The sequence below is a fragment of the Pygocentrus nattereri genome, chromosome 17 (genome assembly GCF_015220715.1).
Source record: "Pygocentrus nattereri isolate fPygNat1 chromosome 17, fPygNat1.pri, whole genome shotgun sequence".
NCBI lineage: Eukaryota > Metazoa > Chordata > Actinopteri > Characiformes > Serrasalmidae > Pygocentrus > Pygocentrus nattereri.
The window spans coordinates 34,457,945-34,476,555 of NC_051227.1; the positions used below are offsets into that span (position 1 = coordinate 34,457,945).

Here is an 18,611-nt window from a genome sequence, read left to right on the forward strand (position 1 = left end):
GCTTTTCTAACAGCAGAGGTACATTTATTTCTCAGCTGTCTAAAGGTAAGCCAATGGTCTCTCTCCCCTGAGCGTCTAGCAGTTGACCAAGCTTTACTTCTGGCCTTAAACAATGAGGAAACCTCACCCGTAAACGAGGGACTTGATCTGTCTCTGATTCTTGACTTTTTGAATGGGGCATGTTTGTTTACCACTGTTAGAAAAGTTTTACTGAAGTGGTTTAGTGATCCATCAACATCTGAGATTTCTAGTGTAAGGTGGATTTCACTCATTGCTAAGTCAGAAAGGAAAGCTTGCTCATTAAAATTATTAAAATTTCTTCTAACCACCAACCGAGAGCCTGTTTTTTTTGTGCAACTGTTTCTAATGAATCCGATGGGACAATGATCACTTATGCCAAGTTCAAAAACTCCTGAGGCAGTAATTTTGTCGGCTTTATTGGAGAGTATTAGATCTATCAGGGTTGACTTGGTGGGTTCTTTCAGATTTGGGCGAGTCGGTTCATTGATTAACTGTTAGGTTAAGATTGCCACATATTTCCTTTAAGTGATCGGATGCATTAGAAAGCCAGTTGAGGTTAAAATCACCAAGGACCAGCAATTCAGAAGCACTAAATTTGGATAAAAGATCCGCTAATTCCTCGACTGCAGAGTGTGGGGCAGAGGGAGGCCTGTATATCCCAATTAAAACAAAAGAGTTATTTTTTTCCGAGTGAAACCTGGAGGGCTAAAAACACATAACATTTTTCTTTAGATACTGCACATAAAACATTAGCTTGTAAATTTACACTGGTATAAATAGCAACTCCCCCTCCCCTTGAAACTCTGTCTTTTCTATGGAGGATAAAATTATTTAAAGCTATATCTTCATCAGTGGTACAGTGTCTAAGCCAGGTCTCTGTTAAAACGATTATATCAGGATCAGACTGTGCAGCCAGGATTTTAAGATGATCCATTCTATCTTTTTGTAGTAGGCTTCTAATATTCAGATGGATCATACCTAAACCTTTTCTTTTCTTAAAACTCTCAAAACTACTCATTGGGTTATCAGTACAATTTTCTTGGGGGTTTATGGAAATTAGGGATGGCTTAATGCTGATGAGATTATCGCGATTAATAAAAACATTAAAATTATGAGGATTCTTGGTATTTCTTGTAAAAATGCTGGTCCTAGGTCTCCTACTATTAATGACTACTGGTATAATTGAGCTTGCATTGTAGGTCTTGAGTTGTCATTTCAAATTAAAAACAGAGTAAAACATATTATGTCCTAAAATCTGAGCACCCAGCCTATTGGGATGAATCCCATCAGATCTATAGAAGGAGGGGCGGTTCCAGAAGAGGTTAAAATTGTCTATAAAAGTCAAACCTTTGGAAAGGCGGGTATTCTGAAGCCAGGTATGAAGGTTTAAAAGTCTACTAAAATGACCTGAGCCTCTTCTTAGTGAAGGAATTGGTCCAGAAATAAAAAACAGATTTACCACAGTCTTGTATGGAGGACAGCAGGCACGTGAAGTCCTTTTTTAACAGTTCTGTGCTCTGGCTTCTGATGTCGTTACATCCCACGTGGATTATTATCCTCTCCACTGAATGGTGTTTTCTTAAAAGACTGGGAAGCTGCAGCGTAATGTCAGAGACCTTTGCACCAGAGACTGAGTGGACAGCAGCTGAGCGATGCTGAATGTTCCTGACGATCGAGTCGCCAACTATGAGGGTGGTTTGTTGAGGCCTGCGGGCCTGTCGCGGGGGCAAACGATGCGGTCGCGGCTCGGTGATCAGTGGTGTTTGATCGGCAGTTTCTTGTGGGGGTTCAGGCTGATCGCTCAGGTTGTGGGTCTGGGAGGGAGCTTGGCCGGATGGTCTTCTGGAGGTGGGGATGTCCCTCGGAGCTAAACCACAGTTCTGCAGGTCAGGTGCGGCCTGCTGCCCGGTGGAGTTTTTGGATGGAGCGGGGGTGAAGTTGATGGCTGGAGAGCTCACTCTGATGGGTGTTATTGGAGTGGCATCATCCAGCTCTTCCAGTACGGAGAACCTGTTGTTTATACAGATCTTCCTAGTTGTCGGGTGGCAGGCGAAGCGCCTACCATCCCGCGAACGTCCACCTGCAACGGACCATGGCTTGGCCTGGCTCGGCGTGGGGCAGTACACCTTCGCGGCCTTAGGCTTAGCTCCGAGTCGAGGCCAGTGCTCCTCATCCCCCGCAGCCGAAGCAGCCGCTTGAGGTAGACTGCCGTCTAATCCAGCGCTGATCGCCTGAGATGTTGCCATCATAGAGTCAAGGAGATCCTCATCGTCTTTAATCTGGTGGAGCACCGAGATTCTTCCCTCAAGTTCCACGACCTTCTGTCTCAGCCACAGACAGCTACTACAACCAGCTGGAGAGCTGAGTGGGGCCATGTCTTTAGACAGTCCGGTAGGTTAAAAATAAATAAATAACAAATTAAAGATAAATAACTAAAATTAAAATAAATAAAATGTGATTAATAGTTAACAGGCTAGTCAGCCTCGTGCTCTCTCGGTCGCTCGCTCTGACGTGCTCTCTCGGTCGCTCGATCTGACGTGTGTGATACATGAGTGATGAGTGAGTGCAACATTTGTAACTAACAGCACATGGTAAACCCAAGCTCTAATATTTAGGTATTTTATTTTAGATTTATTATTAATGTATAATTGGCTCTGCTGGAGAACTAGAAATTTCACTCATTTATAGGTTACTGTTGCACGCATGAAAAAGTCAGTATCTTTTATTAAATGTCATTACAGGAAATGTCATTACCCTTCCTGATCACGAGTCCCCACCTGGCGGCTGTGCAGTTGGAGTTTGTCCTGGTGCATAAGAGGTCATCTTAATGCAAATTAAAATTGCAGAGAGGAAAACTGACTGTTGTGTGTGCTTATGCACCAAACAACAGGTCAGAGCATTCAGCCTTCTTGGCGTGAGTCAGCGGGGCTCGGGAAAGGGCCTAGCCTACAGACTCCATATTCTTGTTGGGAGACTTCAATGCTCATGTTGGTAATGACTGAGAGACTGGGAGAGGCATGATTGGGAAGAATGGCCTGCCCGATCTAAACCCGAATAGTGAATTGTTATTGGACTTCTGTGCCAGGCATGGATTGTCCATAATGAACACCAAGTTTGAACACATGGATAATCATAAGGTCATCATAATCATACATGGTACCAAAGCTCCTTGAGTCAAAGGTCAATGATCAACTTTGTTGTCGTTTCATCTGACTTGGGACCATATGTTCTAGACAGGCGAGTGAATTGAGGTGCTGAGCTGTCAACTGATCACCATCTGGTGGGGAATTAGATCAGATGGCCGGGAAGACTGAAGGTCAGACCCGGGGACCAAGCAAATAGTAAGGGTGTGCTGGGAATGACCGTCAGAGGCCCCTGTTTGGAATGATTTTAACTTTGGACAACCGTCCGACGACTCAGAGTGTCGGAGTGTCTTTGCCCAAGCTGTATTCGGCAGGGGTGGAGAAACTCTGACTTCAAATGAGGATATTGTTGGTCGAAGGAGTACTTTGAGGAACTCCTTAATCCAGGAGACATGCCTCCCTCACGGGAGTCAGGGCCAGATGCTTCTGAAAGTGTCAAGCTCCATTTCCCTGGTGGAGGTCATTGGGGGTAGTTGGTAAGCTCTTCAGTGGCAAGGCACCGGGGGTGGATGAGATTCGTCTGGAAATGCTTAAGGCTCTGGATATTGTGGGGCTGTCATGGCTACATGCCCCTACAATACTGCATGGACCTTGGAAACAGTACCCTTGGACTGGCAGACTTGGGTGGTGGTCCCTAGTTTTAAGAAAGGGGACCAGAGGGTGTCTGCCAACTATCTGTTTATCATACTGCTCAGCCTCCCTGGGAAAGTCTATGCCAATATGCTGGAAAAGAGACTCCAACTAATAGTTGAACATCAGATTGAGAAGAAACAATGCAGATTCTGTTCTTGCTGTGGAACAACGGACCAGCTTTTCACCCTCTCACAGATTGTTGAGGGGGCATGGGAGTTTGCCAACCCAGTCTACATGTGTTTTGTGGACTTGGAGAAGGCTTACGACCGTGTTCCCCAAGATATCTTGTGGGAGATCCTCCAGGACTATGGGGTGCCATAGTGAGAGCTGTGTTCGTATACTCCGCATTAAGTTGGACTCTTTCAGTGTTAATGTTGGACTCTGCAAGGGTTGTGCATTCTCTCCACTCCTGTTTGTGATATTCATGGACAGGGTGTCAAGGAGGGCATTATGTATGGAGGCCAAAGGGTGGCGTCTCTGCTATTTGCAGACAATGTTGTTCTTTTGGCTGAATTACATGGATGTCTCCAGTGCTTACTGAAGCGGTTTGTGAAGCTGTTGGTATGCGGATCAGCACCTCCAAATCTGAGTCCATGGTCCTAGCCCGGAAAAGGATATCATGCCCACTCCAGGTAAGGGGAAAGGACCTACCCCAGATGGAGGAGTTTAAGTATCTTGGGGTCTTGTTCACGAGTGATGGGAAGAGGGATTGTGAGATTGGCTGCAGGCTGGGACAGGTGGCAGCAGTAATGCGGTCACTGTACCAGACTGTAGTGGCAAAGAGGGAGCTGAGCTATAAGGCAAAGCTCTCTGTTTACTGGTAGGTCTACATTCCGACCCTCACCTATGGTCATGAGCTGTGGGTAATGACCAAAAGAATGAGATCGCAAATACAAGCGTGCAGAAATGAGGTTTCTTCACAGGCTGGCGGGCTACACTCTATTTGATTGAGGAGCTTGGCAATCTGGTAGGAGCTTGGAGCAGAGCCATACCAGGCATGGCCTACCGGCATAAGACCCCAGGGTCGTCCTAGGATTACATCTTCAAGTTGGCCTGGGAGCGGCTTGGGGTCCCTGGGAATAAGCTGGAGGAAGTTGCAGGGGACAGGGTCTTCTGGGATTCTCTGCTCTCAAGTCAAGTCAAGTCAAGTCAAGAGGCCTTTAGTCAAGTCAAGTCAGGGGGAGGTCTTGTATTAGATGAGTTTTTGTGAGTTTAAAAATCTGATCGCTTGTGGAACAAGTTACAGAGTCTAGCAGTGGTGGCACAGATACTCCGGTACCTTCTGCCAGATGGCAGCAGTGAAAAAAGTCCATGTGAGGGATGGATGGGGTTGTCCACAATGCTAGTGGCTTTCTGTATACAATGTTTGGTGTAGGTTTCTATGATGGAGGGGAGAGAGACCCCGGTGATGATCTCAGCCATCCTCACTATACACTGTAGGGTCTCGCGATCCAAGGCAATGCAATTCCCAAACCAGATGATGATGCTCTCTGGAATCCCCTTGTAGAACATGGTGAGGATCAAAGGGGAGAGATGTAGTTTTGTCCACATTCAGAGACAGATTTGGTTCGGCACCAGTACGTTAGCCACTGCACCTCCTCTCTGTAGCTGACTCATCATTCTTGCTGATCAGACCCACCACAGTCGTGTCATCAGCAAACTTGATGATATGATTTGAGCTGTACTTTGCCATACAGTCATAAGTCAGTAGAGTGAACAGCAGTAGACTAAGCACAGTGCCCTGATGCTCAGTGTGGTGGTGCTGGAGGTGTTATTACCTATGCTGACTAACTGTGGTCTCAAGGATCCAGTTACAGAGGGAGGTGTTCAGGCCCAGCAGGTTCAGTTTTCCAATCAGCTGCTGAAGAATCATGGTGTTGAATGCTGAACTGAAGTCTATGAAGAGCATTCTGACATAGGTGTCTTTATTGTCTAGGTGGGTGAAAGCCGGGTGGAGTGTGGCAGAGATGGCGTTGTCTGTTGAGTGGTTGGGGCAATAAGCAAATTGCTGTGGGTCCAGTGAAGGAGGAAGCTGGTCTTTAATGTGCCTCATGACAAGCCTCATGACAAGCCTCATGAAGTACTTCATGATGGTGGGAGTAAGTGCAATGGGATGGTAGTCATTGAGGTAGGACACTGGAGACTTCTTCGGCACGGGGATGATGGTGGACTTGAAGCACATTGGAATGACTGCAGTGTCCAAAGAGATGTTGAATATGTCCGTGAGAACATCAGTCAACTGTTCACTGCATTCTCTCAGCACTCTGCCTGGTATGCTATCTGATCCTGGTGCTTTTTGTTGGTTGACTCTGTGTAGAGTTCTCCGCACATCAGCAGTGGACAGACACAGTACCTGTTCACTTGGAGAAGGTGTGGATTTCCTTGCTGTTGTGCTGTTCTGTGCCTCAAATCGAGCACAGAAGTTATTAAGGGCATCTGGAAGGGAGGCATCACTGTCACAAGCAGATGGAGATGACTTGTAGTTGGTCATGGCCTGGATGCCCTGCCACATGCGTTGTGTGTCAGCAGTGTTTTGAACATGATCGTGGATTTTCTTTGAGTAGGCATGCTTGCCTCTATGATGGCCTGGGAAGGCTTGACTCTTGCCACCCTGAGGCTTGCTTTGTCCCTTGACTTGAAAGCCTTGTTGTGGGTTCTCAGCAGCATACGCACCTCTGCAGTCATCCATGGTTTCTGGTTGGGGTGAGTTGTGACGAGTTTGGAGGCAGTAACATTACCAATGCACTTGCTGATGTAGCCAGTCACTGATTCTGTGTACTCCTCCAGGTTGATGGAGTCACCTGTAGCTGCTGCTTCTCTGAACATCTCCCAGTCATTGTGCTCAAAACAGTCCTGAAGAGCAGAGATAGCTCCTGCTGGCCAGGTTCTCACTTGCTTCTGGTCTGGTTTGGCACATCTGTTGAGTGGTCTGTATGCTGGAATGAGCATCACAGAGATGGGGTCCGAGTAGCCATAGTGGGTGCAGGGCTTGGCCCTGTATGCGTCAGGGATGTTTGTGTAAACAAGATCCAGCACATTAGCCCCATGGGTTGCAAAGTCCACATACTGGTAGAATTTAGGGAGTACTGACTTCAGATTAGCATGGTTGAAATCACCAGCAACAATAAAAATTCAGTCTGGGTGCATGTTATGGAGATCACTGATAGCATTGTACAGCTCATTCAGTGCGGCGTTAGCATTTGCACTGGGAGCTATATACACCGCTATTATATACAGCGTACTTAGCTCTCTAGGCAAATAAAATGGCCTGGCTCTGACAATCGCAAACTACACCAGCGATGAGCAGTGACTAGAGACTAGTGCTCTGTTTTCACACCATTCAGTGTTGATGAAACACATAGTCCCCAACTCGAGTCTTACCGCACAGCTCAGCGTCTCTGTCCACACAGAAGCACAACAGTCCGTCGAGCTGAACGGCTAAGTCCGGAGTGATGGAACAGCTGGTCGTGTGGGGTTAGCCATTAGCCTAACACGCACCCCAGCTCGTTTGCCTCGCTTCCTCCTCCTCACGCATTGCTTTCAGCCTGCAGGCTCACATAGCGCTGTAGCAGGCCTAGCTCATGCAGCTCTTCCAGCAGTTGGTTTATGAGCAGAGATTATGGCTGATTTCTTAGCTGTAGCAGGCTCTGACATTGATAGATGCTGGTGCTGGTTGAAGTAGCCATGAATACTGGTTTTGGTCGGGTTACACGACAGACAGTGAACAAAAATAGCCAATAAGCTAAATTTTCTTGTTCCTGAAGTGGTCAATGCAGCTACTTGCCACACCACCAGAACCAGAACTGCGACCCTATCTGGAATAAGCGACCCTAATTGGAATAAACAGTTAACGATGATGATGATGATTAAATAAGCAAGGCCTTCTCTGAAAAAGACATTGTCTGGATGGCAGCATATGGCCAAAATGTGTATATATTGTTCAGCACTAATAGTGCCTTCATAGTGCCAGTCCCCCATGCCATGTGCACTAATGTACCCCTATACCATCACGGATACTGGCTTTTAACAAGCTGAGTGGTTTTTAGCCCAGAGGACACTGTCCATGATTTCCAATAACAATTTCAAATGTTAATTCGTCGGACACACTCCACTTCCCTTGAGTCCATTTCAAATGAGCTTGGGCCCAGAGAAAGTTGCAGCATTTCTGGGTTCTGTATATATATGGTTTCTTCTTTGCATTTTAGAGTTTTAATTAGCATTTGGGTATGCACTGACAAACTGTTTTCATAGACAGTGGTCTTCACAAGTTTTTTCTGAGCCCATGCAGTGATTCCTTCCACAGAATCATGTCCGTTTTAATGCAGTGCTCTCAGAAGGCCCAAAGATCACAGCCAGCAAATAATGGCTTTTGGCCTTGTCCCTTGCATACAGAGATTTCTCCAGATTCTCTGAATCTTTTAATGTCATATGTACTGTAGATAATGAAAAGCAAAAGTTAATTGCTATTTTATGTTGAGAAATGTTATTTTTGAATTGTTACCCTATTTGCCTGTGCAGTCTTTCACAGAGTATATATTGTCTTTAAAGCATTTTCAATTAAACACTGGGTTTAAATGATTTGCACATCATTGCATTTTGTTTTTATTCATATTTTTCACAGCGTTTTTGGATGCTTTTTTGGAAATGGGGTTGTACTACTATGATTACTACTACTACAGTTACTACTACTGATGCTACTACTGTTACTGCTGCTACTACTGCTACTATTATTACTACTACTACTACTTGGCAGCTCAAAGTGCTCCACAGATAGGTGAATCAGTGTCACCGTGCTATTTAGGAAGTCATTGTTTTGAGAAATTAAAACTTTAGTTTAAAGAATGCTGCTTATAGAAATAAAGAAAGGGAAAATATGCTATTATTAATTTTTTTAATTGCCAGGACTGGAGTTCCAAATGTACTTTGTTTCCATTGGAAGTCAAATTAATCATACTGACAACTGCCTGTGCTGTTGCATTTGGGACAACATTTGAAGAAAGTTATTTCCTCCTCTGTATTCCTGACCAGCTCCTATAAGTGAACCACTATAAAACCTTATCAGCACCCCAAACATTTATTTTTTCACCTGGTGTGTTGTCATCACATCATAAACATGTATGACATTAAGGGAAACTGGTCTTATTATGCAGCTGGAGGGTTAATGTCAGAGGGGAAACTGGACGGTATAAAGTTTGGGAACTGCTGCTTTAAAGCAAAAGGCTTCACTGACACAAACATACATCACTAATCAGAAGAGACTAAAATAAAAGACAAATTTTCTTCTTTCTGTCTTATGTTTATAATTCAGTCTTAAAACCATCACTCACTTTCCACAAACCTCGATCTTCAGTTCCTCCTCCCCAACACTCTGTTCTTCTGGTCTTTTCACTGTAATCTCAAACCTGGGTAAAACTAAAAGTCCAAATAGCCTTGTTATTGTATTACATTGCACAGCCTACCTCATTAACAGTAGAAAAAGTAATGTAAGGCTGTCACTTACCATACTTCTTCACTTTAAAATGATGTGTGATTGACCTATCCCCAATGTTAGCCTTCAGTATATACTGGCCCTCAGGAGCCTCAGGATTCAGCTTGTGTGAAAGCTGCACTATCAGACCTGGTGAGGACACATTTGTCCACTGACCGATCCTGTTACCTTTATTATCCTGTTTGGTTCCATAAAAGACACTAAATTTAATTTCCCTGAAGCACTGAGCATTGCTACATATGTTAAAAACCAGTAAGATTCAGGAAACATAATGCGTGGATCCGTCTTACCTCAAGTGTCAGTTCACTGTACTGTAAAGGAGAGGTAGAGTAAAGGAGAGCAAAATCATTAAACTTAGTAAAAACTAGCACAATATCTTTAATACAAATAAAGGGGGTAACTTTATTAAGTGCTTATGAAAATGACACTGTAAAATGCTTATGAAAAATTAATAAATACATAAGGGTTTATCCAACTGAAAACACACAATCACTCTTACTGAATTTATTGTTCGATTTAATTAAAAGTCACAAAAATATAAGCAAAATTGTATAAATTTTATATTCTATAGTTGTGATGCCGTGTAAAATGTAAATATATGTTAATAAAGACCGAATGCGATTATTTGCAAAACTCATAGACCCACATTTGATTCCCAATAGAACACAATAACACATATGAGATGTTGAAAGTGAGATATTTTACTATTTCTTGAAAACCATTTACTTGTTTAGAACATGATGGCAGCAAAGCATCTCAAAAAGTAGGGACAGGGCCGTGTCTACCATTGTGTAGCATTTCGTCTTCTTTTAACAATAGTCTGTAAATGTCTGGGATGCAAAGAAACCAATTACTGGAGTTTTGGGAGAGGAATGTTGTCCCATTCTTGTCAGATTTTTTTTCAGTTTCTAGCTGCTCAACAGTCCTGGGTCTTAGCCAATTTTTTTGTTTCATGATGCACCAGTAGTTTTCTATTAGTGAACGCTCTGGACTGCAGGAAGGCAAACTCTTCTTACGTGAAGTCATGCTGTTGTGATGGATGCTGTATGTGGTTTAGTGTATTCTTGCTGAAATATGAAAGCCTTCCCTGAAAGAGACACTGTCTGGATGGGAGCATGTGTTGTTCTAAAACCTTTATATACTGTTCAGCATTGTTAGTGCCTTTCCAGATGTGTTCAATTCATAGGCACTAATGCAGCGCCAAACCAGCAGGGATGCAGGTTTTTGAACTGTGCGCTGATAACAAGCTGGATGGTCCCTCTCCTCTTAAGTCCACAGAACACGGTGTCCATCATCATCATCATCATCATTAACCGCTAGTCCAGATAGGGTCATGGTAGCAGTTGAGCAAGCAGAGAATCCTAGACGACCCTGTCCCCCCGCAACTTCCTCCAGCTCATTCCCGGGGACCCCAAGCCACTCCTAGGACAACTTGGAGATTTAATCCCTCCAGAGTGTCCCAGGACGACACTGGGGTCTTGTCCCGGTAGGCCGTGCCTGGTACACCCCCACCGGGAGGCATCCAGGGGGCATCCAACTAAGATGCCTGAACCACCTCAGCTGGCTCCTTTCAATGCAGAGGAGTAGCAGCTTCACCCATATGACCAAGCTTCTCACTCTATCAAATAGAGTGTAGCCCTTCACCCTACAAAGAAAGCTCAATTCCGCCACATTTCCGCCAGTTTCAGCTGCAGGGGCCTAGGCCACCAAGGGCCTCCCTGCAATCTCCCACTCCCTATACGGCACTGCACTGCTCCCCCATGCTGGAACTTGCGGATGGTGGGCCCACATGGTCTCCCCACGTTGCCTCTTCAGGCTGAGCCCGGCCGGGTTACGTGGGCTGCCTGGCCACCAGGTGCTCGCCGAGGAACACTACCCCCAGGCCTGGCTCCAGGGGTAGGTCCCGGTTACCCTCTCCCAGGCAGGGTACCTGAATTTTTGTGTGTGTTGTGCATGGTGGGGTTTTGGATCGTGTTAGTCTGGGTCTTCACTCCAGACCTCTTCGCCCTGGGAGACCCTTCAAGGAGCATATTGTTCCTGACAACAGCTCTGAAGAGCCCTAGACCACACAAGCCCTTCAGCCGCAACAAGGCCCCATTCCAGGAAGGGATGTCCATGGTATCCACAAAGAATTTGAGATTTTGATTCATCTGACCACAGAGCAGTTTTCCATTTTGCCTCAGTCAATTATAAATTAGCTTTGGCCCAGAGAAGACAGCGGCTTTTCTGGATCATGTTGACATCTGGCTTCTTCTTTGCATAATACAGCTTTAGCATGCATTTGTGGATTACACAGCAAACTGTGTTCACAGACAATGATTTTTGGAAGTATTCATGCAGTGATTTCCTGTTCAGAATCATGTCAGGTTTTTAATGCAGTGCTGCCTGATGGCCCGAAGATCACATGCAACCAATATTGACCATCAGCCTTGCCCATTGCATGCAGAGATTTCTCCAGATTCTCAGAATCTTTTGTTGATATTATGTACTATAGATGGTGGGATCTCCAAAGCCTTCACAATTTATATTTAGGAATATTTCACTGAAATTGTTCCATAGTTTTTAGTTGCAGTTTTTCACTGGTGAACCTCTGCCCATCTTTGCTTATGAGAGACTTTTCTTATACCCAGTCATGTGAGTTAGTTGCAAATTGTTCCTCCAGCTCTTTATTATAAGTACATTTTACACAGTGTCCCATCTTTTTTGGAATTGAGGTTGTACTTTCTTACCTCTTGTTTAAGTGGAACAAAATTAGTATCCACAGTGACCACTCTGAAATTCACTGTAAAGGATAAATAAATATTTTAGACTGCACAAAAATAAAAACAAAGCTTTACCATTAAAAGAATATTCCAGCCTTTTTCAACATAGTCTTTATCTTAGTGGTGGAAAATTCAGTTCAGTTTCAGCCCTCAGCTTTCTGTATCTGTTATCTGCAGTCAGTTACCACACTTATAACAGAAGCTTTTGGGCAGTTGCGGAGTTTTATCAATAAATGTTTACAGTTTTCTGAATTCTTCAGTCAATAGTATTTTTAAATGAGCTGTACTTTGAATTCACATTGTACAGTTATATATTTCAGATATTTATCTACAGAATTCAGCAAATAACATTATTATTACAGTCATATGCAAAGTTTAAACAGCCCTGCTCTTTACATACTTTGTGGATTTTCTAAGTGAAAATAATGTAACACATCTTCTGCAGGGAACCAATTTAAATAGGGTATTTCTGTACATTTCACTGCATAATTTCTATTTATTTGCTGACTTTATTATACTTATTTATATTATACATATATATATATATATATATATATATATATATATATATATGTATATATATATATTTCTCTCATTTTATTTTTAATAGTTTTGTATTATTACTTTTAATTTGTATTATTACTTTATTAGTCTCTTATCTTCTTTTGATCTTAATTTTAACCTCAAGTTTTATTTTTATATATTTTTATTTTTTATTCACTGTTATTTTAAATTTTCTTTTAATTTAAAATGATTAAATGTAGTTTAATTATTATTTTCTTTGTCATGTCAATCCCTGTTTTTGTAAATGCTTGGCTACATTGAAAATGAGGGCTGCCCTCAATGTACTTCCGAGTCAAAATAAAGGTTGATTGATTGATTGATTGATTGATACTGAGGAAAACAAAACACACAAATATAAAATGTGTCATTACTTTTGCACAAGCAACATTTTAGCTTTTATTTTATCTAATAATTTAAATTCAGCAAATCAACTGAGCTTTAAAATGTGCAGACATGTGTTCTCTGCAGAGGATATGTGTTTAGCATTACTTAGAAAATCAACTGAATATGTAAATTTGATCAGGGACATTCAAACTTTCACAAAACTCATCACAGTGTTGAGCAGATTATTCCAAATGAAGCATCTGTGAGGAATTCATTGTAGAAAAACTGTAAAAATAGATTCTCCTTCAAAGTTTCTGTTTTATTCCTCATGTAAAACTCAATTTCTGTGCTCATAAACTTTCCTCGCTCTGTTTGTGGGCGTGTCCTCACACCAGTGCATTGGACGCGTGCACGCGCATCCTGCCGAGCACGATGAAGAGATGCGCGCGCACCTTCAGAGTCTTTTAGTGCCCGTCCACCATCATTTCAAGTTTATATTATGGTCCATAGTTCTTTATTGTGTGTTTTCTACATAAGCCAGTATTTATCTCATCATTTCTGGAAGGATTCTTTATTATAATAGTATTTGTTATTATAAGCAGCTGATAGTGAACACCCAGTGTACTAAAACAGTGCTTTATTTGCTGGAATATTAGCCATATTGACCCTGAACAAAAAACTCAAAGGTTTGGCTGCTGTGACAGTCTGTCACATGCAGGTTTAGCAATCTGCATGTATCCTACAGGTGAGAATATCAGGAAAAATAAGTCCACTGCTCATATACTGTATCACTGCAATAAGCCATGTAATGAACAATCATCAAAATTCTTATATTTTCAACTCACAGACATATTATTCTAAAACTTTCTAATTGACATCTAAGCTGTGAACTGATTTTCTGAATAGATACACACACACACACACACACACACACACACTTTCTACACTTTCTAAGCCGCTTCTCCCTCAGGGGGGGAGTGGGGGAATGCTGGAGCCTATCCCAGCGGTCATTGGGCGGAAGGCAGGATAAGGCACAGGAATAGATACAGTCAAAAATAAGTAAAAAAAAAAAAAAAAAAATCATCAGGCACTTGGTAAAAGTTTGATCAAAACATGTCCAGTTTCATAAAAATATCAAACTTCTGTGGGCATTTACAACTCAGCTGATCACATATTTGAGAAGCCACATGTCTTTTGAAAAATATATATATAACATGGCTGTTTCATATATTTACTAGAGTTACAACAACTGAAAGAGGAACTGACAAAAAAGGGGGGAAAAAAAACACACCTAATAGTGGTAGGCCCCTAATGAACTAAAAGTGGTGACAGAAATGAGAAATGATGGAGTACCTGTTTGGCCGGGGTTGTAGATTGGTTTATCAGTCTGAATGAATGTCAGTGGGTTGTAGGATTTAAACATAACTTTTCTTTTCTCCGTCATCTCAAAACTTTCACCTTTAACATCTACTCTGATCTGCTGCACTGATTCACCCTCAACCTGTGGAGCCTGTAGAGATCACATTATATGTTGAGCTATTTTCCATTTACAGACATATCAAATGGTAATAAACGCCTGAAAGAAAAAAAAACTGACAGTAACTGACCTTAAACTGAGAGCAGCGGTGAAATTCTTCCTCCACTGTCTCCTGTAGAAGTGTTCTGTTCTGGTTGTCATGAACCAGATAAACAGTCAGTTGCAGAGTCTCATTAGGCTTCAGAAGACTCGTACACAGTGTAGCCTCAGATCCAGACTCTATCACTGCAGGAAACGTCACCATGAAATACCTAAAGACAAAAAGCAGTTACTGACAATTCAGAGATTTCAACTGAAGCATTACTGAAAGAGTCAGTTAAGTAAAGGAACCCTCTGTACACAAATCAGGGCAAAACTGAGTGAACAACTAAATACATTCATTCATCATCTTATGATGTTTTTACTTCGTGTTCATCCAGCTGATATACACAGATAAGCCACAACATCACAACCGTCGTCTCCTCATTTCCACACTTCAAGCTAAAGTTTACCACACAGGCGCACTTTATAGTTTCACAATTACAGACTGTGGTCCATCTGTTTCTCTATACATTTTGTTAACCCTTTTCACCCTGTTCTACCCCCACAGGATCACCACAGTGCAGGTATTATTTGGGTAGGTGATCATTCGCAGCACTACAGTGATAATGTGTGTTGTGCTGATATGAGTGGATCAGACACAGCGGTACAGCTCGATTTCTGCTCTCATACAATTATTCAATTACAAGCATTTGTGTTTTGTCTGCGCATACTATAATTAAGTTATGATGAATGTTATTACTGAGAAGCTAGAAAGCTTTGAACAGATGATCTAAGTGTCTTTGCGCTATTGACTGGGGTCAACAGCTTGTAAATGTTCTGTAGGGACACAATACTGGTTTGCACAGCTGTGGGAGGTGTGGCCATGCAGAGTAGCATGTACAGAACTTTCACAGTTAATGGAACCATAATGCACAGATGTATAAGCTACCCATGCCATGATCAGTAATACACCCCTGTAACATGACAGACCTTGAGTTTTTAACTTTATGCTGGAAACAACCTGGGTGGTCTTTTTCTTCTTTGGCCTGGAGAACTTAAGGTCCGTTATTTCCACAATCAATAGTAGGATTCATCAGAGCACATTTCCAGTATGTGTCAGTACATTTCAGATGAGCTCACACCCAGAGAAGCTGGTGGCTTTACTGAATGTTGTTGACATATGTCTTCTACTGTGCAGAGCACAGTTTTAACTTGCATTTGTGGATGCAGCAACAAGTGATGTTCATTGACAACGGTTTGATGAAGTTCTTCTGAGCCCATGTAATGATATCCATCACAGAAGAATGCTGGTTTTTGTGCAGTACTGTCTGAATGATTGAAGAGCAGTTGTGGTTGTAAGCTTTTTCCTTTATGCAGAGGTTTCTCTGAATCTTTTGATGATGATATAAAATGTAGAGGGTGAATTGCTTGTAGAATAACATTGTCACGAACTGCTTCACATGAGGGGCAGGAGTCAAGTGCAAGTTTAATTCCTGATGCAAGGTAGGTAATAACAAGCAAAGGGTCAGAAATCCAAAAAAGCAGGCCAACGAAAGCAGACGAACTAAAGAGGGCAAATCCAAAAGAGTAATCAAAAACAAACCAAAAGGCAAGGTCAAAACGCCAGAAAACCAAATCATAAACATAAACGCTCAGAAACGTGGACACACCAAACAAGACTTCGCAATGAGCACCTGCAAACGCAGGGTATATATACACAAGATGGCAGACTAAAGAGGTCAAAGGATCAAGAGATGCCTAGTATTCGGGAGACAGTGACCTCCTGTGGTGGGGAGGAGAATGGCAGGTGGCAGATGTGACAAACATTGTTCTCAAACTGATGTCTCAGGCATTTAAAAAGGACAATGCACATTTATGAAAAACAATGATGTTGACAAGGTAAAAAAAAAAATCTTTTCTTTGTACTGTTTTGTTTAAATACACTGCTTTTTGTTTTTATTTGCATTTTACAGATTGTCCGAAGAGATTTTGGAGATTTACACATGAAATATAAAACTTAAAAGATGTCTAAACAACATGCACATACAGGTGTCTTTGTATCAGTGGACATTTCAGTTTTTAGTATTTGCTAAATATAGTGATGAGCTTTTACACCCTACCAGACTTCCCCGTTCTCACTAGCGCAGAGAACTTTTCTGAAACTTTAACATCTACACTTTAAGAAGATGACAATATAAGCATAATGGCCTAACAATACTAAAAGTAGTTACATTTATATAAGGGGCATTATGGTCAGTTTAGAGCTAGTTTATGCATTATGTCCATTTCAGTTAATCAAATGTCTAATTAAATGGTGCATTCACAGATCAAGTCAATTTTATCATCGCTATACAATGAGATCACTTTACAAAACTGACATAAATATAAATAATGTAAACCTCATAGCAAGAGTGTGACACCACTATGACACCACTACCACATAAAGCACAATCACAACATACTACAATACATATGTATAAGAAGGGGCTACTATATTTTTCACCAGCAGACATCTGTTTGGATTCTCCCCGACAAAGGTTGCTAGGAACATGGGGGTTATGGTAGATGACCAGCTCTCCTTTACGCACCATGTTGCCTCGGTGGCTCGGTCCTGCTGCTTTGCGCTGTACAACATCAGACAGATACGGCCATTTCTAACACATCAAGCCACCCAACTCTTGGTACAAGCAGTGGTCATCTCACACCTCAACTACTGCAATGCCATACTAACGAGCCTCCCGTCCTGTGTTGTAAAACCACTGAAGATGGTTCAGAACGCTGCAGCGTGTCTGGTCTTTAACCAACCAAAACGGGCGCATGTGACCCCACTGCTCATTGAGCTCCACTGGTTACCGGTTGCTGCTCGTATCAAATTTAAAACTCTTATGATTGCCTACAAGGTGTTAACAGAGCAGGCTCCTTCCTACCTGCACTCGCTCCTAAAGGCTTACAGCACCGCCCGGCCGCTGCGATCCTCCAATGAACGTCGCTTAGCTTTGCCAAACATTCACACAAAGCAATCGAGACTGTTCTCATACTTGATTCCCCAATGGTGGAACAAGCTACCTTCCACTGTCAGAGCAGGGGCGTCCCTCGCTATTTTTAAGGATCTCCTGAAGACAGCTCTTCAGGGAGCACTTGCTCTAATCGCCTCTTGCAAACTAACCACTACCAACCTCATCTCCTTCTTGCCCTCCTTCCCTTCTCTACCCTGCTATTACCCTTTGGCCTCCTTTAAGGCCTGACTATGTTTGTTCTATGGACCTCATTATTTGTAAGTCGCTTTGGATAAAAGCGTCTGCTAAATGTAATGTAATGTAATGTAATGGATTACTCACGGTCCTGAGGTTTTTCCATGCACAGAGAGAAAGAGGAAGGAGGCTAACAGTAGCAGTTCCCGTGCGAGAAACCCACGGGCCACCATGATGAAGTCTGGTCACCAACACCAGGCTGAGAAGCTTCACTGCCTTTTTTTAAGGTCATTCAGCCCACAGGAGGTTCACCTCAAACATTTGGACTCCTCATCTCATTAATGATTAACCTTTTGAGCAATACATTTTGGCTACACTGGAAATGGACAGCATTGGCAAAACTGTCCAAATCGGAGGCGTTTATCAGAGACCAGCAGTGGGGTGGGGAGTGACTGCATAATGTGGAAACTCACATGAAATGGATGGGCATAATTCAGCTGCTCTGAATAGAAAAGAAAACAAGAAAGAGCTCACTTTAGCTGTTTCTCAAACGTTATTCTCATCTGAGTTTCTGTTATTTTCATTAAAGCCCCCCAACCCCCACATTCTGTGGGTCCCATTACTACCATTTGCTCCCCTTGTGTGGTAGAGCAGCTTTGTCCCTGGTCCAAATCTACTATTTTTTCAGGCATTGTTTACCTCTTTGATACAAAGTGGACTTTTGAAGCGAAAACAAAGTATAACCAAAGTCCTTATAGGAAAGTCTGTCCACTCAACGGCCATCTAAGCAAGTTTGCCAGGCACTTATTTCCAGTCATTTGAGACCAGATTCATATCTCTTTGACTAGGAAACTCCTAGGAAAAATCACAAACTACACACATTTGAAACTGCTGGTGAAATCTGAAAAAACAGCTTAAATAGTTTGC

General features: G+C 42.5%; 1 protein-coding gene across 1 annotated transcript in view; it reads right to left on the reverse strand.

Moving 5' to 3' along the window:
* The window catches only part of LOC108411098 (alpha-2-macroglobulin-like), a 42,280-nt gene extending 24,314 nt beyond the window's left edge, over positions 1-17,966 (reverse strand). The window contains exons 1-7 of the mRNA XM_037546709.1: positions 17,832-17,966; positions 14,543-14,723; positions 14,289-14,445; positions 12,015-12,067; positions 9,576-9,596; positions 9,298-9,463; positions 9,125-9,209 (exon numbers count right to left, since the gene is read on the reverse strand). Of these exons, the coding sequence (XP_037402606.1) occupies positions 9,125-9,209; positions 9,298-9,463; positions 9,576-9,596; positions 12,015-12,067; positions 14,289-14,445; positions 14,543-14,723; positions 17,832-17,917 (749 nt within the window). The 5' untranslated portion in view covers positions 17,918-17,966. The remainder of the gene's footprint in view (positions 1-9,124; positions 9,210-9,297; positions 9,464-9,575; positions 9,597-12,014; positions 12,068-14,288; positions 14,446-14,542; positions 14,724-17,831) is intronic.
* Positions 17,967-18,611: the final 645 nt, after the last annotated feature.